At 30.5% G+C, this 26,565-nt stretch overlaps 4 protein-coding genes across 5 annotated transcripts in view; 2 read left to right on the plus strand and 2 right to left on the minus strand.

Moving 5' to 3' along the window:
- Positions 1 to 6,771, minus strand: part of LOC130453057 (TGF-beta receptor type-1) — a 49,911-nt gene extending 43,140 nt beyond the window's left edge. For both annotated transcript variants that reach the window (XM_056792649.1, XM_056792651.1), the window contains exons 1-2: positions 6,423 to 6,771; positions 2,233 to 2,353 (exon numbers count right to left, since the gene is read on the minus strand). In XM_056792649.1, coding sequence (XP_056648627.1) covers positions 2,233 to 2,353; positions 6,423 to 6,489 — 188 coding nt within the window. In that variant the 5' untranslated portion in view covers positions 6,490 to 6,771. The remainder of the gene's footprint in view (positions 1 to 2,232; positions 2,354 to 6,422) is intronic.
- Positions 6,772 to 6,993: 222 nt separating this feature from the next.
- LOC130453383 (acyl-coenzyme A diphosphatase FITM2) lies at positions 6,994 to 8,379 on the plus strand. Its single transcript, XM_056793090.1, has one exon. The coding sequence runs from the start codon at positions 7,111 to 7,113 to the stop codon at positions 8,209 to 8,211; it is 1,101 nt and encodes a 366-aa protein (XP_056649068.1). The 5' UTR covers positions 6,994 to 7,110; the 3' UTR covers positions 8,212 to 8,379.
- A 1,972-nt stretch (positions 8,380 to 10,351) lies between these two features.
- Positions 10,352 to 23,748, minus strand: LOC130440862 (motile sperm domain-containing protein 2-like). Its single transcript, XM_056774247.1, has 9 exons — positions 23,448 to 23,748; positions 21,502 to 21,645; positions 20,077 to 20,254; positions 19,300 to 19,463; positions 16,023 to 16,246; positions 14,401 to 14,464; positions 12,810 to 12,928; positions 12,399 to 12,596; positions 10,352 to 10,926 (listed from the first exon to the last, which is right to left on the minus strand). The coding sequence occupies exons 1-9, from the start codon at positions 23,536 to 23,538 to the stop codon at positions 10,603 to 10,605; spliced, it is 1,506 nt and encodes a 501-aa protein (XP_056630225.1). The 5' UTR covers positions 23,539 to 23,748; the 3' UTR covers positions 10,352 to 10,602.
- A 787-nt stretch (positions 23,749 to 24,535) lies between these two features.
- LOC130452798 (transmembrane emp24 domain-containing protein 5) lies at positions 24,536 to 25,897 on the plus strand. Its single transcript, XM_056792252.1, has one exon. It carries the CDS (start codon positions 24,752 to 24,754, stop codon positions 25,442 to 25,444), a length of 693 nt encoding a protein of 230 aa, XP_056648230.1. The 5' UTR covers positions 24,536 to 24,751; the 3' UTR covers positions 25,445 to 25,897.
- Positions 25,898 to 26,565: the final 668 nt, after the last annotated feature.

Genomic DNA, 26,565 nt, shown 5'->3' on the forward strand with positions numbered 1-26,565 from the left:
TGATTTAAAGATGCCAAGTTATCAATAAAAAGCATTAAGATGAAAAGTTTCATAAAAAATATGTAGTTCAATTAATTCTTGCGACAATTACAATCAATACATACTTTTTCCTGTTAATTTTTATATCAATCTGATATTTTCAAAGTCCAAACTTTCAGTGTAACCAAATTTTTTCGTAAGCTTTATCCAAAACTATTAAGACCAGATATAATACAAAAATAAATTTATTCATAGAGCATACTGGTTTCAGCGCCCGCTCCAGGTTCGGCAAATCTAAATTTTGATCGTTATTGACATAAAATATTGATAATCAGTTAATCAAAATATTGTTGATTTGTTTATTACTAGTGTGCGCAAATTCAACGGGCTCAAGGCATGTGACAATGGGGCCAATATGAGAGGCCGCAAAGCAGGAGTGCAATCTAGAATTATTAATTTAAATTTGCTTATTTTTTCAATACTATATACAATTTATTTTTTTCGGTTTCTTCTTTTCGATGGGAAATACTTCAAAAACATTTTAAAGAAATAACTTTGGAACCATTAAATGAGAATAGATGGGAGTATAGGCCTTAAAAACATTAAGATTTCATTTAGGAGATATTTATGTTGCCTTTTTAGCATTTACGAAAACAAAGAAACTTGATAAAAGACGAAGTCTCTGGTTCACTAAATTGTATAAAACAGTTCAAGTTTTTATGTTCAGCAGTTATTTGTTATAAAATACTGTAAAAAACTGTATTGATCCAATAGGCAAGCTGTTGCAAACAAAAGATTAAGATTTAACATCTACACTTGAAATTTTACAAAACTGCAAAAAATTCTTTAGGGATCTAAGATCAGAAGAGTTGTTTAATGAAACTATTGTTGATGCAAAAGAAATAGCTGATGAAATTGACGTTGATTCTAATTTTGAATCAACAATACCACGACACCGAGTAAGAAGAAAGAAAACTAACTTTTCATACAAAACTGTAAAAAATTCTTTATAGGCCAGGGCACTTACGAAAAAAAAAAGACTTTGAGTGACAAAATTAATAGTAGAAATAAAAAACAACGCCATCGTGTTCTAGGGGTTAAATAAAAGTTATGTGCATAAAATTCAACATTTTTTTCTATGCGTTATTTTTTTAATCAATAAAAACACCAAAAGATCGGCACAAATTTTGTTTTTTGCGTTTTGCGCTGAACCTATGCAAGCTTTTATAAATTAAATTTCGATAATTTGTTGCTTAGATAATTTAACCGAAATTTTTAATTATTTAAATTGTTCATAATGTGTTTAATTTTGAATATGAAGGTTTCTTATTCACTGAAAACCGAGATCTCGATGTACTTAATCAATGCTCTAATGATGGGCCCTGTGGTCTCAATAGTTTTTGCAAAATGGCAACTAAACCATAGGAGGCACTTTTTTTCAAAGGGCCATTCTTGCTCACCGGATGGTCCTATCATCATTTGGAAAGTCGCGTTGGAAAGAAGAAGAATTGAACTAAAAACCCCTCATCTCAGTTTTTTTAATTTTTTTTACTTCAAAAAAGGGGTAAAAAAATGCATAAACAATTTATTGTTTTTTATACATTTTATCAAAATATCGTGATACCAATATCATATTCGGAAAGCTGGCAGTTTAATTTGGGGCAAAGTTAAACATTTTTATTATTATTTAAAAATTGAAATTAATTATTCATTTATGTTTTACGTAGTATTAAGATTCAAATTGACGTTGATTCTAATTTTAATCAATAACGCTACGACTCCGAGTAAAAACAAACGATTTGGTCATTTTGGCTATCGAACATGAAATAACTGATCTAATTAACATGAAAGAAATAATTAAAAGTTTGCAGAACTTAAAGTGACCAAAAAATTTTTGTGATTTTAGGGGGTTCCTTAAGGCATGTTACTTTTGTTCCCTTTTAATAATATGATATAATTTTTGCTTATTTGATTAAACAGTAATGTAGAATGTACTTGTTTAGGAGTATTGGAAAAACATTTTTTTATATGTACTGTTTTATTGCTCTGATTAAAAAAAAATGTTTAATGGGGCGGCCAAAAAGCTAGAGCGGGCGCTGCTGGTTTGTTTTGCATAATATCATAATTCATAAAAGAATGCTTTATTCCTTATTATATCATTGTTGTCTTTAGATAAAAATGCAAAATTTCATCAGGTTTGAATATAGTTGTGAACACACAGTAAATGCAATAATACAAATTCAAAGTATTTACCTGTAGCTATACTTCACTTTCCCTCCTTTGACATACGTTGATGTAAAGCAGTACCCATCAGTTTCACATGTGAAATTTGTTTTATTGCAAATATCACACTTACATTTTAGAGCCAAAATTTCTGGAAGGATAAATTTACACAATTAGATGATAAATCAACTCAAAAGAAAGTAAAAGGAAAGAAATTATTTGCTTAATAAAACGTCTTTTCATTAGCAAAATCTTAAATCTTATGGTATTAGCTTCAAAATGATATAAAAAAATGTTTCTTGCACAGTCCACCCTTTTCATGCTTGTTTACAATATTGCTAATTAGGGGTAACTGCCCTTGATAAAACGTTATATGAACCGTTTCACCAAACAAAATAGCCAACGATAGAAAATAATGCAGCCGCAGCTGTAACCGCTCACCCAACTACTCCTATTAAACAAAAAAATACAAAATACCAAAAAAAGTAACAAAAAAATAGGTATGATATGATAAGCCGCCCCACGACGATTATCTTGATTATCATATATATTTTATGCGGAAACATTCACTTCCGGAGATACCGGAAATGGCCATTATCTCAGGAAGGATAACAGATATCGAACCATGGATAACTTTGTTCGATAGATCTCATCAAAATATACCTGTGTGTGAAAAGTCAGGATGATTGACGCATACGTAGAAGAGTTTCTGTGTTTTATCAGAAAATCTAGCCTAATCTTACAAAAATTACTAAACTTTCATTTTATCTATTGATTTTTTGTGAAAATAATGCATTTGCATCCTTTTTCCTCCGAAACTCTTCTGCGCTAGCGTCGATCATCATGAATTTTCACACACAGATAGATCTCGATGAGATCTATCGAACAAAGTTATCCATGGTTCGATATCTTTTACCATTCACCATAACTCCAGCCCTACAGAAAAGTAATTCCTATATCAGTGCCAAGCCCAATAAATCCCATCCTCAACATGAAAAATTTCCTTAACTTATCCAAAATAAAAACCCAACGAATCTCTCTCTCTCTCTCTCTCTCTCTCGCCCATCATTCCCAGTCAGCTTTCAAACGTCAACCGTTAACAACAAACAAGAATTCTACCTAAAAATGGACACAACAAGTGATAAAGCTACTCAAATGGTCAACAGAGAGAAATGACCAATTCATTGTCAGCACATCTCTGAGAAATCGGGCCCTCATTGGTGTTCATGTCTAACAAGAGCTGAGAGAAACGCGAGGAGTAGTAATGGGATAGCATCGAACAATTTTGAGTAAAGAAACTTATTCTTTCCATGGAAAAATTCAGAGCTGTTGTTAGGTCTAGAGGAGAGAAGCTATAACTGAATGCATAGCTTAGAAGTAGCTGTAAAATTATTCTTTGTGCCTTTTTTGATTTATTCTTATGTTGAATATATTCTGAATATTTTTCAATAGTTTCATATTATACTTTCACAAAACATTCACAATTCCATAACAATTTACAAAACATACTTATTATCAAAAAGTTGGAATTGTTAAAAAAGAAAGAGTTTTTGATTATATCGATATATGGTAAATATCACAGAAAGTAAATCAGGTAGTAAATGCAATAAATCAAAATTTTCTTTACCATACTGGAAATTTAAGGCATTTAAATTATGAGAATATTTTCCTACAAGCATCCCACAGTATTATTTCTTAGAGTATTATAAAGAAACATATTGCCAGAAGAGCGGATGATAAAGAGACCAAGCAAACAAATGAATTCTGAAATGGGAACCACAACAGTATGCTTTTAAAGGATGAGGCAAACCACGGACAATATGATCATATGAAGAGATTTAAATTGAAACCAAGGGGCACAGAATTGATAAGAGTGGAAAGATTTGAGGGACATCTGGCGGCAGTGAACACTTGAGACTAGTTTATGAAGGTGAAAATTTTGTTATTTTTCTATTCAGAAAGATTAATAATTCATCAGTTATTGACACAAATTTAATAGTATTTATCAAATTATCTTTATCATAGTTTCATTTCATTGTATTAAATACCAAAATGCTGTTGATTAATATTCAACCAACTATTAGAACATCATTGCTTTAATCAAATAAATAGGAGTCTAAAAAAATTATTTCAGAAATTAAGGATACCCAGCATTGCTTGTAAACAAAGTACAAAATTTTTATATTCACATCATGAATAGATCTGAAAAAAATATGGTAACTTAAAAGAAATGACATTGACCTAACATAAAATTAATTTATATATTAAAATTCATGTAAAGTTATACCACACCGGATAAAATATTTTATTGTTTGTCTCAAAAGACATCAATTTATTCAGTTGTAGTCCAGTTACTATTTGTCAAATTTTTATGAATAGCTCAGTCAACCAGGTCAAGAAGTGTTAACCTAAAATTTATTTGGTTTTCAGTTAGCTAAATTGTACTGGAGTTTCCAGTGAAAATGTCGAAATGAAAAATCATTATATCATGTTCTGTAGAAGCAACAAGATACAGATAAATAATACTTTGAATAGAATTTACCTCAAATAATTAAATGACTATACGAAATATAGATATGGGGATGCACAAAAGAATCAAGTGAAGCTATAATACAAAGAAGCTTTTCAAGAATTCTATGTATGAACCCCTGGTATGTATCAAATCAAAATATCACGAGAAAATAGAAAACCACCTTAATGTTCTATTACAACCACAAATTCTAACGAACAAAAGAAGAAATGACCAGCTGACTTTATGGAAGGATAGATGAGTATTATTGAAAATAACAAACTCCAAACAAGTGGAAGTTAGAGAGAGTCCATCAATGGATGGCAGTGGCCCTCAATCCATGAGATTAGCTCATAGAATATTCTGAGCTCATTTTGCTAAATGAAAAAAAAAGCAGAATTGGTGATGGTCAGGTCATATAATACTGTAAATAATAACATAGGCAGAAAAATATTGAGTTAGGAATGAAAAGGAGCTCCAAGAGCCAAAAATAGAAAAACTGGAGAAGTTAGGAAGACTGAATGGAACTCGCACTTGCTCCAAGAGCCAAAAATAGAAAAACTGGAGAAGTAAGAAGACTGAATGGAACTCGCACGTGACCTCAAATGTTCTACCAAAGCTATTGAGTGATGGAATAACAATAAGTACCACTGATAATGAGTTTTGTGGTAAGCTAAAAAGGTCTAATGAATAGTTGCAAAAATGGAGAAAAGCAGGTGACCAAATACTTAGTGTATACAAATTGTAAGAATATTATACTAGAAATGTATTAAGACTGAAAAACTAGTCTATGTAAGAGTTAATTATGTTAATACCTAGGAGATTTTATCAATCTGCTTAGTCATTCTATTTTTGAGATTTTTTATCTTATCTTTTTCTACATTCATTCAATTATACTTTGATGAAGTACCACATACATTTAATTACCATATTTATATATAATTTGTTTTTTATAAATGTCAACTTCTAATTCGAATATTTACTGACACCTTGAATACCAAACTACCACTACAATTTGTAGACAGTGGATTTCTATATACATCATTTTTGCAGTTCTTATGAATTAGAGAACTAGGTTAGTAATTGGTTTTCAAAAAATTCTCTAGCGATCAAGGAAGCTAGATAATGTAAAATTTCTATTATTTATTGTTTTAGAGTATCTATTGAATTATTATAAGTATTTTTTACTAATAATAGCTGTTTTTACTCTTTAAAATAGCAAATGTAATAAATGATTTATATAGATTAAAAATAATTCATACTTGTTAGTAAATCTTGACAAAAATTTCGTACATTTTAAGTGGTACTTAACTAATCAAATGCCTTCTAGATTAATAGATCTAAATCAATTATATAAATATTAAACATCAATATCCAATCATATCAAGTTGAAATCTGTAATATTAATAAGTAGTTATTTCTTTAATATTACAATAACAACTACAATACCGGTTATACTATGACATTTTAACATAGTATTATGCATATTAATAAAAATTATAATGAAAAACTAATTAGGTAAATATTTAATATGCTATGAAGATTTTTATCAGAAATTTAGAGGAATAGCAACGACATTTAAGCAATTTACTATTATTTTCTATGGAAATTTAGAACAAGTAACCGATATTAAAAGTCAAAAGTAGCTGAACATTATATTATCTATTAAACAAATAGAAAACATCTAAAACTTAGTTATCGAAATACTTACCATTGAAATTTTGACAGAAATATAGAAAGCAAGAAAGAAATAAAGTAATCTTGAAAGTACCGCACATTCTGATTGGATATTTACAATAAAAATTAATCACATTCACAAATTTCAATAAAAGTATTTTATTAAAAATGGCTTGCCATTACGACTTTAATTACTTAATTGTTGACATTATCTTCTGATACATTTTATGCAAATTATTTATTTGATTATTAAAGTTAGCGGGTAATAACCGAATTAACTCCGAATACCGATTTAATAAACTCACTGTTTATTTAAAACTAAGTAATTCATAAACAACTTCCACTTTCTCTGATCCACCATGTTATGTCTATTTTTGACAAAATGTCATAGTTTGATAGGACCGTATCACAGCTTGGCCAATATAAAAATAAAAATATATAATTTTTTACTTCTTAGAACTAAAATCTAGGCCATTTATTATAAATAAAACCAAAAATTATATTACTAGTTCTATTATTGTATTATTAATCAAAAGACATATTTATTCTAGATAATTATAACATGGCTTTATTTTTAATACTCTCAGGTTGGCTAACCTATTTAAAGTTATACTTCATTAAGTATTTGTCATTTTAGTTAAAGTTGACCAATCACGTCGATAAATATGTAAATTTTAGTAAAAATTTTTAGTTTTGTTTAAAAGAAAAATTTTTGAATCAAAATGGTTAGTAAAAGACGTTCGATTCACGCAACTAATCTAAATTTTAGACCAAATATAAATGCTTGCAACAATTCAGAACCAAAAGGCACTAAACCTACAAGTGAACCCACGTCTGTAAAAGAGATTTTAGTGTTAATGGTTATGTACTTGTGTAAAAAGTCGTTATTTTTTGATACAAACCTAAAAGTAGGAATATATTTATCATGCCTTTTCGTTATATCCCTAATAGCGGATGTGTTAATGATACCAAAAACTTACCTTTCAAGATCAGACAATGTACTTAACAAGGTGTTTGTGAAATTTGCATGGGGATGGAATTTAACACTTATTGTACCTTTTATCATTTTAACATCAGTGACTTATTGTTGTGGAAATAAACAAAAGATTTTAAAGAATCATATGCCAAGAATACTAATTGCCACATTTTTTTGGTGGTTTTGGACATCACTGTTTAATTTCGTTGAAGCATCTCTTGGTAGATGTGCAAATAAAGATTTTGATAGCAAAATACTATGTTTGAGAGAAGGTCACGTATGGAATGGTTTTGATCTTTCAGGACATTCATTTATATTGATTTATGGTAGTTTATTTTTAATAGAAGAAACAAGGTGTATAGTAAATTGGGATGCTATCAAAGATTATATAAGATTAGAAGAATATCAACGACAAACAAGGGATTCTAATGGTAAACCCAATCCATTACGCAACTTAACAGATTCGGAATTGAAGGAAGTGAAGACCAATTATGAAAAATTCACACCTTATATAAGATTACTTTTTGTATTAGTAGCAGTTATCCAAATTTTATGGGATGTGATGTTAATAAGCACAATGTTATATTATCATATTATGATTGAGAAGTTTCTTGGAGGTGCTTTTGCTATATTAACGTGGTTCTTCACCTATCGCGTTTGGTATACTAAGCAATCATTACTTCCCAGACTACCAGGAGATGGTACTTTTAAATATATTAAAAGGACTCCAGTTCAATCTACACCTGTCCGATCTAGAAGAAAAGATAGTTTGACCGATCAAGGTCCGTTATTTATGGGTATGCCTATTTATGCCAATTATAAGCCTGAAGAATTATCTGTACGATAGTTTTAGAAATTTGATGTTTTTGTTAGTTATACTTTTGTTTTTTGTATAATTTATATTTTTTATGGGAGTTGGGATTGTTAGTAATGGGGAAAACAGGATTGTTTGTTGAATGTTTGGTGAAATTTACATTACCTGAATTGAAGGTACAAAATAAATATTTTAATTATCTTTTTGGTGTTTCAATTAATTTTCATTTTCTAAATCCCGAATTTTCAACATTTTTCTATTTTTGCAAATTAGCTGAAACATTCATTGGAAAAAATAAGTTTCTTTTGCCTTACATAAAGCTATTTATTTTAAGATTAATAATTGTTGTACTTTATAAGGGGAAATATTATGTTTTATTTTATACAAATAATGCCCAACGGCGATTTGTTGCTCACTGTTAATAGAAAACGCTGGGTATTATAGCCATTTAACCAGTAGCAATCCTTTGAATGTCTAGTTAACATCAATTAACATTCTTTAATATCTATAAAAACAAAGTCTTATATTTGTGGGAAACAAATATCAATAGTCAACGAAGCACAAGAGAATTATTTATTTATTTACACCACCCTACAGCCAAAGGGCTAATTAAAAGGTGGGAAAGACATACATAAAAGTTAACAATTGAACAAATTGTAAAGTACAAGTAAGCAACATTCAGATGAAGTGTAAATAATTACACACAAAAAAAGAAAGTGTGGCAGTTTTAAAATTCTATGATAATTCTACCAAATACAAATAATGAGAAAGTTATAGAAGGGAACATTTTTTTTATGTTAGAAGTAGTGCCACAAAAAATATCCAGAGAGTTCTGCATTTAATAGTGATATTGATTCATTCGATAAAATGGAGAAAATTTGAATAGGCTCCACCAAGAATAATGTTAATATGCTCAATAAAGTTTAATTTACTATCAAAAGTAACACCAAGATCTTTGAATGTTGCAGAAGTGTTAAGCACATTATTAGAAGTGCGATAATTGAAATGAAAGGGCTAATTTTTTTAGTGAAAGATAAGGTATTTGCAAATGTTGAAAAGTACATTTTTATCACACCAATCACAAACTTTATGTATATCAGATTGAATTAAGTGATAGTCATTAATGTTCGACATGGAATTATACAGCTTCAGTTGATCAACATAAAGGAGAATATTAGAATTTAATCCTCAGACAATGTCTTTTATAAATATTAAAAATAACAGTGGCCCAAGTACTGAGTCCTGGGGAACTAGGAAGGAAAGCTAGAAAGGTATTCTCAGTGTCATATTAGACTATATTAGGTTAAACTACCCCCAAAACCCCCGGTAACGTTTAAACCGAAGTTTGTCGGTAAAAGCCACCTATAAAGCAAGAAAAAGTCGATAGCTATGGTTTAAATTGACATTTGGGGTTTCTTCTTTTTTTCTCAAAAACGGTAAGTATTATCGTGAAAATAGGTTAGATCCTAAAATTCTGTCTAAAAAAATGATCCTCATGTTTTCGGAGTTACCATTCCTGAGATATCGCGATTCTAAGAGTCACATTATACATGATGTGCACATATAAGCCACGCCACCTGTGAGGTACTCGGCGCGTTTTTTTTTACCCTGGTTTGCCCTGTAGGCCTCCTCCACTAACTGTTATGATAATTTTAGGATAATATAAGGAAACAATACCCGTCAAGTTCTAGATATTACCTTATTATTGATATTAACACTGGGTTCACTATTGTTTTGATTTCTTTAGATATTTTAATCAGATTCATACTCTTGAAAGTACTTCAACAGTCATGTCTTCTTCAATTCGTTCTTCCTCTTGCTGGATGTTCATAAATTGTTCAAATGTGGCTGAGTCATTAGTCTCTTCATTAAAATCGTAGAAAACTTCCCCTATTGTACTCAATTGGACATTTCCTTGCAATTGGTACGCGCTGGAGAGCACCTTTTTTGCAATTGAGGTTTTTTTGGTAAAAGTTACCGTTTTAAGAGAGAAATCCAAAAAAACTCAAATTTTTACCTTTGACCCCGAATAAGTTTTTTAGCACACATAGGATAGATGGGGATTTTTCAAACTCTATTTGTAATGGTAAACCCCAGCTCTCCACCAATATTTGGCTTTCCGGGATTTTTTGTTATTTTAAATACCTATATTGACCGGACTAAAAATAACAACAAAATGTAGTTGGATATTATTTTCTTCTTCGATACATTAGAATTGATTACATATATGATTGAAAACAAATTTGGAATCATAAAATATATTTAATATTTCTAATAAATCAACAGTTATATATAAAATTGTGTCATACTTAGAGAGACGACATAAAAACTGAAATGGCATTCGATTCGGTAATTGTTAAGCCTGTAGGAAAAATTCAATATTTTATTGGAATTCTATGAAATAAAAAAGGCAGCGGGTCACTGTTATGGATTATTTAGTTCTCTGCAATAGGAATCTTCTTGTGATACTTCTTTGACGTTGGAGGCCATGTATCCTAATATAACGCCTACGACTAATACTACACATAAGGTCACAATTTGGAAATACTGGATACACTTCATGGAATTCTTCAATTCAGCTTGAGTATTTCGTAGTTCAGAAATAGATGAAGACAATGAATTGAAGTTGTTTTGATCGTTTTCAACGACTGTATTAGGCGTGGAAATGACGACGTTTCCGTTTTTGGTAACTTCACCACTTTGGATACATTTCAATCTGTGCTGATACACTTTTCTACCACCTGTGTTCTGTAAAAAAATTATTTATATTAGAAAAATTATATTAAATCAATCATCAAATATAAGAGTAAAATATTCGGTTCAATCTGAATCACATTCTGTACTGGTATGCTTATTATAGAAGATAGATTGGGGTGATCGGGTGATAGTTTGTAGCACAGAAGCAAGAGCCAAGTTATTCAACAGAGACAGATGTAAATAAGGCGAAAGACCACTCGGATTAGATCTTTTATTGTTGAAGGAGGTTGGAAAGGGTTTCCACAAGGCAGCTAAAACACCCACACATATTAAGACGTCCAGACAACCAAGAAGACAAGAGTGGATAGCCAACAGGTTAATTCTTAACAAAAAGATAAGATCTCCAGAATCTCTCATAAAACTCAAGGGAGAGAAAGGAGTTTATACACAAAACTGCAACGTGAACGAGGATGAGGACCTGTCAAAATGACAGAGGGTGGTGGAATGTCCTTCTTCACATCCATCCATGAATTTATTCGAGGGTGGATCCTTAGAGGGACGGGCTTACCCACAGCTTCCATTAGATTTTCACGCCAGGTGTGAATTTGGTTCTGTGTTTCGTTTTTTGTTTCCCCAGTGGACTTTCGTTCTCAATTGTGTGTATGGGAAGTGTGTAACATGTATGCAAATGGAGTAGAGAATTCAAAAACGGACGTACAGATTTGGATGTTTTACCCCGTCCCACCCCCCAATGAGTACTATCTCTTACCTTAATTAAAGAAACATTCGGGAGGGACGCATTTCACAACTGACAAAGAGCTGCAAGAAGAGGTTTTAAGCTATCTGCGCAGCGAGGGACAGACTTCCAAGTTTTCCAAACATGAATTATTCAATGAGATTTTTTCCATTGTGGCAAGCTTATTTTATGGATGATACTCGTATACCAAGAAGATTCATTGATGAGATCTACTTATTCAAATAATCTCTAATTCCCTCATCATCTGTACCTTGGATACCATGAGATTGTCTTCACGAGCTGACTTATCTTATATCAGGTAAAGAGATATGGGATCTGCGATGGTTTCCAGTACTGTTGGTATTCCTCATATTACTTACTTTGATATGTTAGACTATGTGATCCTGAGTTTGACAATCATGACTTACTATCCAAATTTCTACCAGCCAAACTTTGGAATCCCTTTAGCATTTCTATGTATTTATTACAGAGAAGCTTCACTCTATATAGAAATGTGAAAGGTCCATAACAATGCCTCACGATCAATGTATTTCAAAAAGCATTAAATTATATTCAAATGGTCAATGGATTCCAAAACACAGATCAAATAAATATGAGTTCATTGCAAGAAATTTATTATTTTGTCATTCATTTTGTAAAGTATTGTTTTCTGTAAAAACTGATTAGTATATTAGGAATAAAGTATTTTTGTAAAAGTTAAGTTTCTGTTATTATATCAATTTACAGAGAGGGGTTGGTTTTTGTTTCCAAATAATTGGAATCTTACCTTCCACAATTCTGGCAAATCTAAATTATCTAATTCATTGGATTCCATTGGAGTACTCATTACAAGAAATTTGTCCCTGGATAATCCCCCAAGTTGAAATCCTGGTAATAATGTTACATTTACTACCGCGATTTCTCCAGGTGCCAAACACCCTGTACTCGGTTTTACTCGGAACTTTTCAGGTGAAGTTGTCTTAAGCTGAAAATACAGAAGATTTTTTTATCACAAATTAATCTGGACATGATTTTAAAAACTTTAGCTTATCAATATAGAAACTTGTAAATTCATTATTAGACAAAAATATTTTTCAAAACTGTGTATAAATATTCTATTACCTACTATGGAAAAATCTGAAGTTTATTTTGATTGAAATTCTTTGAGAAATTTCTGCACATTGGTGCCACAGCTTACCTTATATGATACGTGTGAAGTATCATCTGTGTTTTGTAGTTCCAAGGTACTGATGAGTTCATTAGAATCTCTGACAAATGTAATGATGCTCGGTGGAGAAACTTTGAGGTAGCCTCCATCTGGAAATAGTACAAATTTCGTTTATTATAATTGAAATTATGTACATTCATAGAAAAAAATACTCCACAACATCTCAAGAAATATTATTGATCAGTATGTCAACCAACAGTTAGGACTTAGAACTTGTATTAAAGAGGTCAGATATATTATTAATACGTTGTGTAAATGTTATTTGATTGATTTGATAATAGCACATTGCAACAAAAGAATTTTTTCATTCATAAATGAAATGGAATGGAAAAGTACCAGTACAGTCTAAGCTGTGTAAGCTTACAATGCAAGCAGCAGCAGCAGATGAAGATTCCTGTCTCTCTTATACCTATTTCTTCCCATCTATTTTTTTGTTCTATCCATTTCTTTCTTGGACTATCTTGAACATCATCACACAAAGATGGTTAACCCAGTATATTATATTATGGTTTAAAAACAAAAAATCAGTAAATTAAAAATCTACCTGTTTCGAAATATGAAACTGAAAGATAAATTTCAAAATGCTCCCTCATTTTTACTATTCGTCAGGTGGGGTACTTAGGAATTAATCGACAGTTCTGACAACTGGAGAAAGTTTAGAAAAAAATACGAGATTATCAACTTATATTCAAAGACTGTTTTATTGGTCAAATTGGTGGAAAAAAATTAAAAGTGAAAACAGAATGTCACACATATCTTCCCATAAAGTTTTCAATAATCATTTTGGTTTTTATAATTGAAATTATGTACAGTCATAGGAAAAATACTCCACAACATCTCAAAAAATATTATTGATCAACATGACAACCAACAGTTGAGACTTTTTATCTTAGATGGCTTCAGTTCTTGTAGAAACCTGTATTAAAGAGTTCAGATACATTAATAAGAGATGAGATGAGATACATTAGTAATAAGTTGTGTAAATGTTATTTGATGTTGATACTATCACATTGCAACAAAAGAATTTTTTCATTTATAAATGTGTAAAAAATTGGAAAAGTACCAGTATAGTCTAAGCTGTGTAAGTTTACGATGCAAGCAGAAATACTTTCGGGGTCAAATGAAGATACTTGTCCCTCTTATACTCATTTCTTCCTATCTATTTTTTTGTTCTATCCATTTCTTTCTTAGATTATCAAGAACATCATCACACAAAGGTGGTTAACCCAGTATATTATTATTGTTTAAAAACCAAAAATCAAATCAAATTGGTGGAAAAAATTAAAAGTGAAAACAGAATATCACACCTACTTTCCCATAAACAGTTTTCAATAATCATTTCGATTTTTATAAATGTAATTATGTACAGTCATTGAAAAAATACTTCACAAAAAAAAACTGTTTATAATGTTATGACGATGTTACGACTACAAAGCTGCCTACAAATATGATGTAAATGAACTAATAGACGAATACCGAATATATGTAGTTAGTTAAAAAAATATATAATTGTGAAAATTTTGAATTATAATGAAAATAATAAATATATATTATAACTTACCAGTATCTTTATCGGCGTTATTATTTGCAGTTTGTTCTGACATTGAACCTTCGACAAAGTGAACCTGCCACAACAATATTGATTAGTTATGTTCAGCAGAAAGACATACAAGACCCGTATCAGATTACAAGGGGAAACGCAAATGTTAGCGTTACAAGGTAAAACAAGAAATCATTCTCATTAGAGATTCACTAAAATTTTAATTAAAAAAATTAATCTACATTAAAATTTGTACTATACAAAAATCATTTGTAACAACGCGATGAGAGTAATTCAAATACAGGGTGACCAAAATACCGAAATTTAAATATTGGTCAATGGTAATGGACAAAATTCTAAGTAGATTTATCAGTTTTGTATTCACAGTAATGAGAGTGAGGGGTCAAGCATGAAGGCATAATTTCTGCCAGGATGAAAACGGCTTTAAAAACAATTAAAAATTAGAGTGATGAAGAACAACTCTTAATCACCCCTGGTAAAATAACACTAATCTCAATTACAAGAAGAAGAAATATGCGAACCTACCCTTGATGGAACTCAACTAACACTCTCAAATAAAGTAAAGGTCATTTTAGTAGAATCACCAATACAAGGTGATTTCCATAGTCACTGCGACTATATGGACTTGTCACAAGCTTGTAGATAAGACATGAGGACTTAAGCTTAAGATGTTATACTAATGGTCATCAAAACAAGATCACTTACGTATAGTTTGTTTTGTAGCCGAACAATAAAAAAGACAACAGCTCAGAAAACCCTGAACAAAATTCAAAGGCTAATCTGTTTGGTTATCACAATGTCAAGATTCCTTACTACAGCCTTAGAGGCACTGCCTCTTCTTCATCTTATAGAGGCATTTAACTGACCCCATGGGCTAATCCAGACAGAAAAATTGAACAGGAAACCTAACAAATAACCTAAGGATTTTAGAATCGACCAAAATAGCATGATGAACACAGACTTCTCAACTGTGGATTAATGAAGATCTTCCACAAGTTTGAAATGCATCTCTTTAGTATACAGATTGTTCAAGGCTATCGCAAAAAGCTGGATTGGGTATCTTTGGATCAAAATACAACCTCTCCATACTACTAGGGAAAACGTTTACTATTTTTAGGGCAGAGTTGCTAGCAATAAACATATGTGCTCAGAAGTGTTTAAACAGAAACCTCGCTATAAAACACATTTAGATTCTCTTCAATAGGCGAGTAGTTTTGACGGTCCTGAATGAGATAATGAGATCAACAACGAACTGAACGAATGACTAAAGGATCACTGGAGTAACTGACACTCTAGGGTTAAGTCACAAGTCACTTTAGGCAGTAGCATTTTGTCAAACAGGCTTACCGCTCTACTACACAATCGGCGCTGATGACATAGTACTATTTGGAACGGATCTCGGGCGGTATAAAATATATCCAGACTTCTAACTTTTTAAATTTTCCAAGCTCATTAGTTTTTCAGATTATAATTTCATCAAGAAATGACTACTAAGTTTAGTTAACCTTTAAAATATCTTTTACAAGTGGGATTTTTAAAAAATTCGCTTTTTCGAGGAAAAATTGTTTTTTTTTGTTCAATCTGCTCCAAAGTTGCCTTTCAACTTTTATTTGGAACCTTACCTTCTTGTTATTATTCATAGACATAATTTTTTCTTCTTCGATTTTGTCTGCATCTTTTTCAGAGACTGTATCAGGTATAAAGCTAAATACATAAGGATTTTGACCGCCCCAAGCTTTGAGGATATGTTCGGCAGGCACGTAGGTACTTATGTCTTTCTTAGATATAAATTTGATTTTTTCCACAGCTTTTTCAGGCAACCAAGTTTTAACTATTTTAAAGGCAGCTGAAAAATGAAAATTTGATTTTTAGGAACACGATATGAAACATCAAATTTGTATATTTAGTAAAGTTTTTATAATCATGAAAATTATGTTTATCAAAGTTGCAAAAACAATTTTAATTTAGTACAAAGAGTATTGACTGCCAAAAAAGGGTAAGCACTCAATGTTTGCTAACAAAAAATTTTCACACCTCAATGTTTCTTGTCACAATCAAACAGTTTTTGTCGTGGTTATTTTTTCATTTTTCATCAAATTAAACTAGGGAAAGCTAATTTTTGATGAACAAAAACCAATTTTCGACAAAAGAATACTAGAAAAGGCAATTTCTGAACAGCTTAAGCTTATCAAAGTATAGTTTACAAGAAACTGAACATAGAAAAGCTAAATTTAGTACATTTAATGTTAAAGAAGTGAATTTTTGGTCATATCGAACTAAATACTCAATTTGGATGAAATTAACCTCAAAAAATGAATTTTTTATCAAATTAATCCAAGAATAATCAAATTAATGTTAGAACAACCAATTATTGATTATATAAAACTAAACAAAGCTAATATCGGTCAAATATAGTATATATAAGCCAGTTTTTAGGTGATTAAACATAAAAACGGCAATTTTTCATCATTTGGCCAGTTATAAGTCTTAATAAATTAAAATTAAACTGGGAAAAGTTAATTTCAGAATATATTGAATTGAAAAAACCAATTTTTGATGAAATTACAATAAAGGAACAGTTTGATCACATTTGACTAAATTGAATGTGGAAAATCTAATTTTTTATGGATGGATGGGAAAGCTTCTTCTAGCAAAATTAAATTGGAAAAAGCAAAGTTTTGACCTAATTTAAACTCAGTAATGTCCATTTTTGATTCAATTAACCAAGGAAAGCCAGTTTCTGAACAGATTAAACTTACTAAAGTAGATCTTAGACAAAAGTGGTCATAGAAAAACTAATTGTAGACCACTCAATGTTAAAGAAGTGAGTTTTTTGACATAATAAACAAAGGATAGCTAATTTTTTATGGAATTACAATAAAGAAACAAATTTTTGATCAAATCAGCTTGATAATGCAAAGTTTTACCAAACTGGATATGGAAAATCTTCTTCTTCTTCTTGGAGATCTGTCGATCTCTTAATTCTGAAGCTGCCTCTGCATCTTTTCCTGAGAGGTGGATTGCCAACTATCTTTCCACCTTTTAGGTGGTCTCCCGGGAGGCCTTGAGCCGGGCGGGTTGTTTTCTAGGTCTATTCTCGGAAGTCTGTTCTCGTCCATCCGTCTTACATGGTTGTACCACTGCCTCTTACGTTGTCTTCCCCATCTCACAATGTCTTGTATCCCGCATTGCTCTTTGACATCTATATTTCTTACTCTGTATCTTCTTGTTTTCCCCACTATTGTTCTCAGTGTTTTCATCTCAGCATTTGTTTCGTCTTGTTGGTGTTCTCGCGGACTTCCGTGCCGTACGTCATGATGGGTCTGATACAAGTCTTCTACAAGATTCTAATTTTGCTATCTTTGCGCATGTACGGGTTGGACCAGACTATATCACGTAGGCATCCTGATAGTGCGGATCCTTTGTTAATCTGGCTTCTTAGGTCTTTAACTGGGTCGTGGGTACTTGATATGTCTATGCCCAGATATCTGAATTGCATAACTTGTTCTATGGGATTGTCCTCCACCACCAGCTTACATCTGAGCGGATCCTTCGCGATTGTCATAAATTTGGTTTTGCTGATAGAAATGTTCATATTGAGTTGGCGGCTTACCAAGAAGAACTGGAAGAGTTGTCTCTGTAGGTCGTTTTCTGATTCGGCGATGATTGCTGCATCATCGGCGTAGCATTCCATACCAACTCTTTTGTTGCCCATTCTGTATCCGAGGTTGAGACATGTTACTTTGTTTATAATTTTATCCATGAGGAGATTAAACAAGAAGGGACTTAGACTGTCACCCTGTATAATTCCTCCCGGTGTTGGGATATTTTCAGTGAATTGATCTCCTACCTTAACCTTTGTTATTTAGGTTATGGATTATCTTCGTTATGTTTCCTGGTGCCTTATTTTCCATCAATATATGCAGAATGTCTTCCAACCGGACCCTATCAAACGCCTTTGTTACGTCAATAAAGCAGATATACGTTGGCATATTTTACTCTGTAGCCTTTTCTTTTTTTTGTTTTATTATGAACACTGCGACTGTTATTGACCGCCCTTTTGTAAAGCCAGGTTCTTCAGCATTCTTATTTTGTGTTTCCAGTTTTGTCCTTGGGAATACTCGTGAAAATTTTCATTACCGTATTCCTCTATAGTTTTCTGGGCAGGTTTTGGAAATGGAAAATCCATTTTAATTTAATTGAGAAAGGCCAAGTTTTGATCTAATTAAATTTAGTAAAACCAATTTTTGATTCAACAAACCAAGGAAAGCCAGTTTCTGAACAGATTAACCTTATTAAAGTAAAGTTTTGACAAAACTGGTCATAGAAAAGCTAATTTTAGACCATTTACTGTTAAAGATGTAATGTTTCATCATATTAAACTCAGGAGAGCTCATTTTTGATGAAATTACAATAAGGAGGCAAATTTCTGACCAAACTACAATAAAGAAGCAAATTTCTGACCAAACTACACTAAAGAAGCAAATTTCTGACCAAACTACACTAAAGAAGCAAATTTTTGATCAAATTTTCTTGATAAATCAATGTTTGACCAAACCGGATATGGAAAATCCATTGTAATGAAATTAAACCTAGATAAGCTAACTTCTGGACAAATTTAATTGAGAAAAGCCAAGTTTCAATCTAATTAGATTTATTCCCATTTTTTATGCAATAAACCAAGGAAATGCAGTTTTTTACCAAACTGAACCTAAAAAAGTTTTTACTGAACTGAAAAGACTTTGGGATTTCTGTGTATGTATTCTAGAAATTTTCTTTTAATTTATCTCAGCAACTACTTCTTCTTTCTATTTATTGAAAAATCTGATGAAAACAACAACTAACAATCTATAGAGGAACAAGCTTTATATGAAAATGATATCTGCCTTCATTACATACCAGTTAGCACCCAAGGCATTTCGAATATTAATATATAATTCAAAAAATATGGATAATATTCTTTAAAAAGTCCTATAAGATATTTTATAACTTCCATATCCATATTACTTAAACCGCATCCTTCCATGTCAAAAAATATTGTGCACTGATCTCCGTTGCACTCCCTAAAAATATAAAACCAAATTAAATGTACAACGATATCATTAAATATTAATCATATTTCAATTTCTTTTTTCAAAAACTTTTTAAAGCATAATAGGAATATGAAAAGTATCTATATTTTTAAAAACAGTATGAATTTCAATTTTTTTTATATTCACTTGAATCTATAGCTTTTCCTTCCAATTTTGACCATTTTAATTTTAATACAACTATATAATACATTTTCCCATATATCCCTCTAAGTTTTTCATGACTTGATAATTTATTTTCTCCTCTTTTGAGTATCATGTATCCATTCCTCTCATGCTTACTATTTCTCAATTCCTTGTAAGTTGATTCCCCCTTCGCATATCATTTTTCCATTTCTCTCGTGCTTACCATTTCTCAATTCCTTATGACTTAATAATTTATTTTCACTTCCTTATCATATCAGTTTTCCATTCCTCTCATGCTTACCATTTCTCAATTTCTTCACGATTGTTTGGATAACTTATTTTATATGTGTAGTACTCTTCTTCTCATCATTATCGTAAACATTGTTTTTAGTTTTGATGGCTTTATTGTAAAATGGTGTTAATTATATGAATATGGTCTAAATATTCTGATGAGACATACCTTTCTAATCTCTCGAACCAATATATAATACATCTCTTCAATACATCCATATCAATAGAATTTTTCGTGTGTTTTTTACACTTGAACACCAACAACTTACAATTATCGATATCAGCACCAAATATAAAAAATTGACCCATACAAATGAAATCCATTTTGACGTTGCTTTCATTAATATCTAAAATAATTGGGGAATTCAGAAATACATTCAAGGTAAAACAAACAAACATTAAGTGAAAAAAACTGTATTAAAACAATACTTTATTTACAATGCACAAAAAAGTAAACAAATAAAAGTTTTGGCGTTTTGAAAAAATATATAGTGAGCACATAGCAACAGAAAGGTAAATGCCTTTTAGGCCCATAGCATGAAGTGATTCCCTTCCACACTTTCCTATTTTTTTCTTTTGTTTTCCAGTTTTGAAATCCTCTCTCTCTCTTAGGTCTTCCATCACCTAAGCGTTCCATCTTTTCATTGGTCTTCCTTTTTTCCTTGTTCTTCCCTTTTCTATGTCCATCATTTTTTTTTGTTGCTCTAAAATCTCTCATGCTCTATATGAGTCCCAGTCACTCTATTCTTTTGGATTTTATAATTTTGCCAAGTTCTACTCCAAATAAATTCCATAGTTGTTCTTCTCAGCACTCTTTTTTATCCCCTAGTGTCCTCATTGGTATTTTCTTTACTCATATATCTAGCTTCTCTTCCTCTACATTGTTAAGAATTCACGTTTTACTTTTGTATCTCACTTTTGGTCTTATTATTCCTTTGTACACATGTGGAGATTTTTTGGAACTTATTATCGCATTTAGTGCTTCCAATTGTTTACTTCCCTTTGTCATTCTTGCTTCTAGATTTCCTCCATCATCACGATCATCCTTGATTCCTTGATAACCACCCTAAGATATACATAACAAGATATACTAAATTGTTTTAACCTTCTTTATATCATGAATAGAAGTAAGAAAAAATCGCACTCAAAAAGCTTCACTTGTTTCAAAAAAATGTAAATACCTGAAACATAACACTCCAAGAACAAAGTCCCCCTTAAGAAAGCAAATAAACATGTAAAAATGAAAGATTGTTAAAAATTTATTCTTTTGAATTTAATTTAAGGTCGCACTTTTATTATAAAAAACAGATTGTCTCATGCAACATTCAAGATTTATGATTTAAATTACAACACTGCATAAATATTTTTTTCATAGATTCATGTTTTCAAATGTAACCTACACATAATACTAATTGAAATAATCAATAGAGCGCATAATTAAAGTTTCTTTATAAAAACTAAAAACAAAAATATTTCCTCAAATGTAACATTTATGTTTAATAAAAAGGAGCAGCTGCCTTTTCTAATGGTAATTATTTCCTAAATAAATAACTGTAGAAATTTAGTTTTTGTTGGTAATATTTAAAAATATTACCATTCACATTTTGTTCCTTTCTCCATGTTAACGAAGTCCACATCATATTGCGAGCATTTTCTATGTTCCCTTCCTGGTGCAATATGAACCTTCTTAGCCAATCATCATTATTTTTTACTTTTTCAAAATCTTTAGGATGAATACCTGAAAAAATATTTGACTAAAAAATTTACCTTTAATAAAATTTCACACTGTGTAAAATGCAAACATCCAAGTAAAAATCTATTATCTTAAAACTGTATGACAATGACACAAAATATTATAGTTACACTACCAGTCGAAAATTTTTGCCCACCCTACAGTTTGCTCGGTACACAACAAATAAAAACAATACGATCAATTTTGATTATCAATCTGCGCCCCTTTCCTGTTGGTGGATTTAAACCAGTAGATACATTATTTAAAAGAGCCTATTTTTGATTTTTTTTTAAGTTTCCACAGTGTGCTTGACTCAGTGCAGGGTAATCCTTACCATCTCGAACTGTGACAAGAACTTTGTCAACTGTCAAAGATTTTATTTAATACGATTTTCTATTGGGAATTTTTGTTTTCCTGGAGTTTTCTGTGCTGTTTAAAACTCGTCACATTTATCTTCTTCTAATAACATTAGTTGTTAAAGGATCGATTTTTCAGCATTTACTGGGCCCTCATACTAGAATTCACAATACCATAGTGATTTCGTCGAGTAGACAGTACAGTTAAAGCGAAGTGAACTCAGGTGAGACTTGTATTGGAAGTTGGAGCAAACCTAATGATACTTTTATTTTTACAAATAATTTTTTGTACTTGCACCCAGAAGTGGGTTTTTGGTAAATAAACAACTCACCAAATCAATATAGAAATCTTCCAACTTTATTTTGATTGGTCCATGGTTCAGATAAGACATAATTGATATTGTTTTTATTGTACTATCTTAATAATACTATCCTTACCTATTTTTATTCTTATAAAAATATCATCAAATAATACTAAAAGACTCAAAATAATGAAAAAATATAGCTCCAACAATCTTATCAGAAACAATAAAAATACATATTATAAACATGAAATAATGATATAAGTTTATATACCAAAGTCTAAAGTTAAACTTGACATAGATATATTCAACTTTGATTATAATCGTGTTGTCACATTCACTGCAAGAATTCAAGCACTTGATAAAAACTTATCTATGATTGTAAAAAGTTTTGAACTTTATTTTATACATAATAGTTAGTAGATTAATATTTTATGGACAATTTTAGTTACTAAATTTACATTTAGGTCTAATATTTATTCACTTGCTTACTAACTATCAATTTTTGAATTAAATCCTATACTTATTTAATAAATCTCATTTAAATCTATATAATACATTTGCATACAGATAAAAGTCAAACGCCCAGTATTCATTGCTTTTATGTTTTAATTATCTTTGATGAGTACATTGTGTCTTAGAAAAAATATAGAATAAATTTGTATGCTTAGTACTAATAAATGAGAATATATAAATTAATACTTTGTAAAAGTTCATAACAACAAGGAAAGCGTTTATTAATTTTAGAACAGATATTAAATAACACTTTCTTAACATAATAAGAATCTTATATGTAGTTAATTCAAAAATATATTGCATTATTCTTGATAGAACAATAGTGAGGACACCTAACCATAGATACACATCTATCTCTTTGTAATTTCAAGTGGACACGTCTTTATCACTCGAAATTCAAATGAATATTAAATGGACTACTCTTGATATTCTAATAAAACTATAATCAGCTGTTCAATGTTATATATAAATGCATTACATTTCATTCAAAAGTAATAATCTCAAGAAATGGAATGTCACTCTGATTATTCATGAATTTGTATAAATCGTATAGATTTTTTTATAAAAGTAAATAATTGAGTGTAAAATTATTGTTAAGTAGTATAAATTATTTGGGCATTGAATTAAAACTTACAGTCATTTGGTTTGGAAGCTAAATCAGCCAAAAATGCTTTTCGTAGTTCTTCAATATCACTTTGAGATACTTCTGGACGAGCTTTTGTCATTTTAAACACTTGTATTAATTTAAATTTATATAGAAAACTAACTTTTATACTGATCTTTGTACACTCAATTAGAGTATATTAAAAATCAAACTTCAAGTACATACTTCTACACAAATGTATTATTCTGTAAATGATATTGATAATAAAAAACTATAAAAGTGTAAAAAATTCAAGTGTCAACTGAAGTTTCCAACAAAATGACAGGTGTCAGATATGACAACGGAATAAAATTATTTTTTCCAGGCGGGTTAATTAACCAAATTCGATTTCCAATTACACAATTTGAGCACCCAATCGAGCACATGGGTGCGCAATGCTTCAAACCACGTTCCTAATTGTCGTTTTTAAGATCTGTGCACACCGCTGCGTTTTCCTCTTGCCCTTCAACCCGCAAATTAAAGTTTTGAGTTTCAAAATTGTGCTTTAACCGTGTAGGATTGTCGTTATGTGAGCATTTATTTCAAATTCATTTCGATTTACATTTGTGTATGCTTAAAACAAAATTTTCTTATAATACTGGATTATGGAATATGCATTATTACTTATGGAGAAGGTTATAAAAGGGTTTAAGAAGGTATTTATTGTAAAAAATATAGTTTTAAAAAGAAGTGCTTTCATAGTATTCGTATTTTACAATCAAGTATCTAGTATTTTGGGACACGACCACATTTAAACAATTAAAGTGGGACATGTTTTCAAATTTGACACTTAACACAAAACTTAACGAAGTTTGCTCCAAACTCAGAACATAGATGTTCCAATTGATTCTTGTGTGCCAAGCAAATGAGCGTCGAGTCTATGGGTTTGGTGTACAAAGTGCTTAACAAATTGCAAAGCACCTAATAATATATTTATGAGTATATTTAGAGTTATTATAAATTTAATATATTCCAAAACTATAATGCGATTAATAAGAGGAAATAATAAATCTAATCAAATTACAAAAAAAATTTTTGAAATTACTTTAATACCAACACAACAACCAGAAAAAGTCTATTTCTGTACTTCATGTGTCAATTTTCCGGCTTCATTTTTTTAAGTTCAGATTATTTCCTATATGTAACAGTAGTACTAAGCAATAAATAAATCAGGGTAAATGTTATCGATAGATATCATTCTTTATTTACAGCCTTATCATATATTTCCTTTATTTAAATAAGGATTAAGGAAGTCTAGTAATTTTAGTAATGAATGTGAACTTCCAGTGTAGAAGATGAAATCTTTAACGTTTTGTTTAATTTTATCAATAGTGAATCAAGCTTGGTCGATTGAGAAAGAATTGACCGTTTTTATAGAAGCGGGGGTAGATTTTTGTTTCCATGAAGCAGTTAAAAAAGGTGAAATATTAGACATCGAATATCAAGTTATTGATGGTGGACATGGTGATTTAGATATAAATTTCCGTTTCGTTCATCCATCGGGAAGGATATTGTTAACCGACTACAAGAAATCAGAAAATAATCATAGAATCGATGTCGTTATGGATGGAGACTACAGATTTTGTTTTGATAATTCTTTTAGTTCATACAATACGAAGACTGTATTTTTTGAATTGGTTGTAGAAAGAGACGATAATAGTGAATGGAGTGACAATAGCGTCAATTTTAATACCCAGGATGAAGATTTTGAGTCAAAAATATACAATGCACAAGAAATACTCAATAATATTAAAAACCACTTGAGTAAAGTTCGCAGTTTACAAGATTTAATAAAATCTACTGAAGCCAGAGATAGAAACGTAGCCGAAGAAAACTTCTTTAAAGTTAATACATTTTCTTTGGTTCAGTTATCGCTAATGCTGGTTGTTGGATTCATTCAAGTTGTTATGGTTAAAAGTCTTTTTGATGATCGTTCTAGAGTTCATAAAATATGGAAAAACTTGGATCGGGGTAAACATTCATATTAGAATAACAAAATTTTTTTGTGCCATTAAGTGTGATGAAACAGTAAAATTTAAGTAATGAGTTACTTGAAGTATTTAAGGTTTTCCACTAATTTTGTAATATTTGCTATAAACCAAAAATAAAAAGACTGCTACACAAAATTTATTTCATATCTTGGAGGTGAATGGTCAACTACATGTAAATTTAAACTTTTATCATAAACTTAATTGACTGTTTGCCCAATATAGAAAAATTTGTTGCCATGATGGATTAACATGGAAGATGATGTATAAATATTTAAAGTACTAGTCATTGTGTTATGTAACATTAACTTCCTTTGAGTCTATTTTTAATTTCAAATACTGTTACTTTTAAATTTAATTAAAATTGAGTTTTACATTTTAAAGGAATAAATAACAATCTATGTTTCCAACTGTGTATTTATAAGAAATTTTAATAAACTTTTTCGCAATAAATTTGTGAATGACTTTTAATACAATTTTTTCAAAGTAAAATCTGATAGTTTAATTTCAAAGAGTAAACGTAGGAGATTCCTTTAAAAGTATCAAAGGCATCAAAAAAAGTTAAATAAAAACATTTTTAATAGAAATACTGTTTCTTCTCACAATTGATGTAAGTCTTCACAACCTGTCTCATCATAAAAAATAAAAATTGTCTTTGAATGTAGAACGTTTGTAATTAAAAGACTATGTCATTTAATTTATGTTATAAAGAATATGTTGCTTTAATTATATATAACTAATAGACACAAGAAAGGGATTTTAGATATATAAGCAATCAAGCACATAGGCCTGTCGTGCCCCATTTGAAAAAACCAAAGGCTGATCAGACAGCATGATGGGCTCAGTCTTCCAATCTATGAAGCCCAGCAGCTGTTTTTCTGTGAGATTATTGTCGGGTTGCCTTGCTTGACTCACAGCCAGCAGCAGATTCGATCAGCCCACCGATTTTACTTAGACCCTACTGTGGCTGCAGTTTTATCAGTAGAACCAGAGGTTGTTAACATTTTAAAAGGCTCTACCTGGACCTGAACAATTAGTTATACTAGCTTTAGGCACCTACATATCCTTTTATTGGGATGGATTATTCTCCTTGTTTTTTTGTTTATCAGCTTTCTCTATTT

The sequence above is a fragment of the Diorhabda sublineata genome, chromosome 2 (assembly GCF_026230105.1).
Source record: "Diorhabda sublineata isolate icDioSubl1.1 chromosome 2, icDioSubl1.1, whole genome shotgun sequence".
Lineage (NCBI taxonomy): Eukaryota > Metazoa > Arthropoda > Insecta > Coleoptera > Chrysomelidae > Diorhabda > Diorhabda sublineata.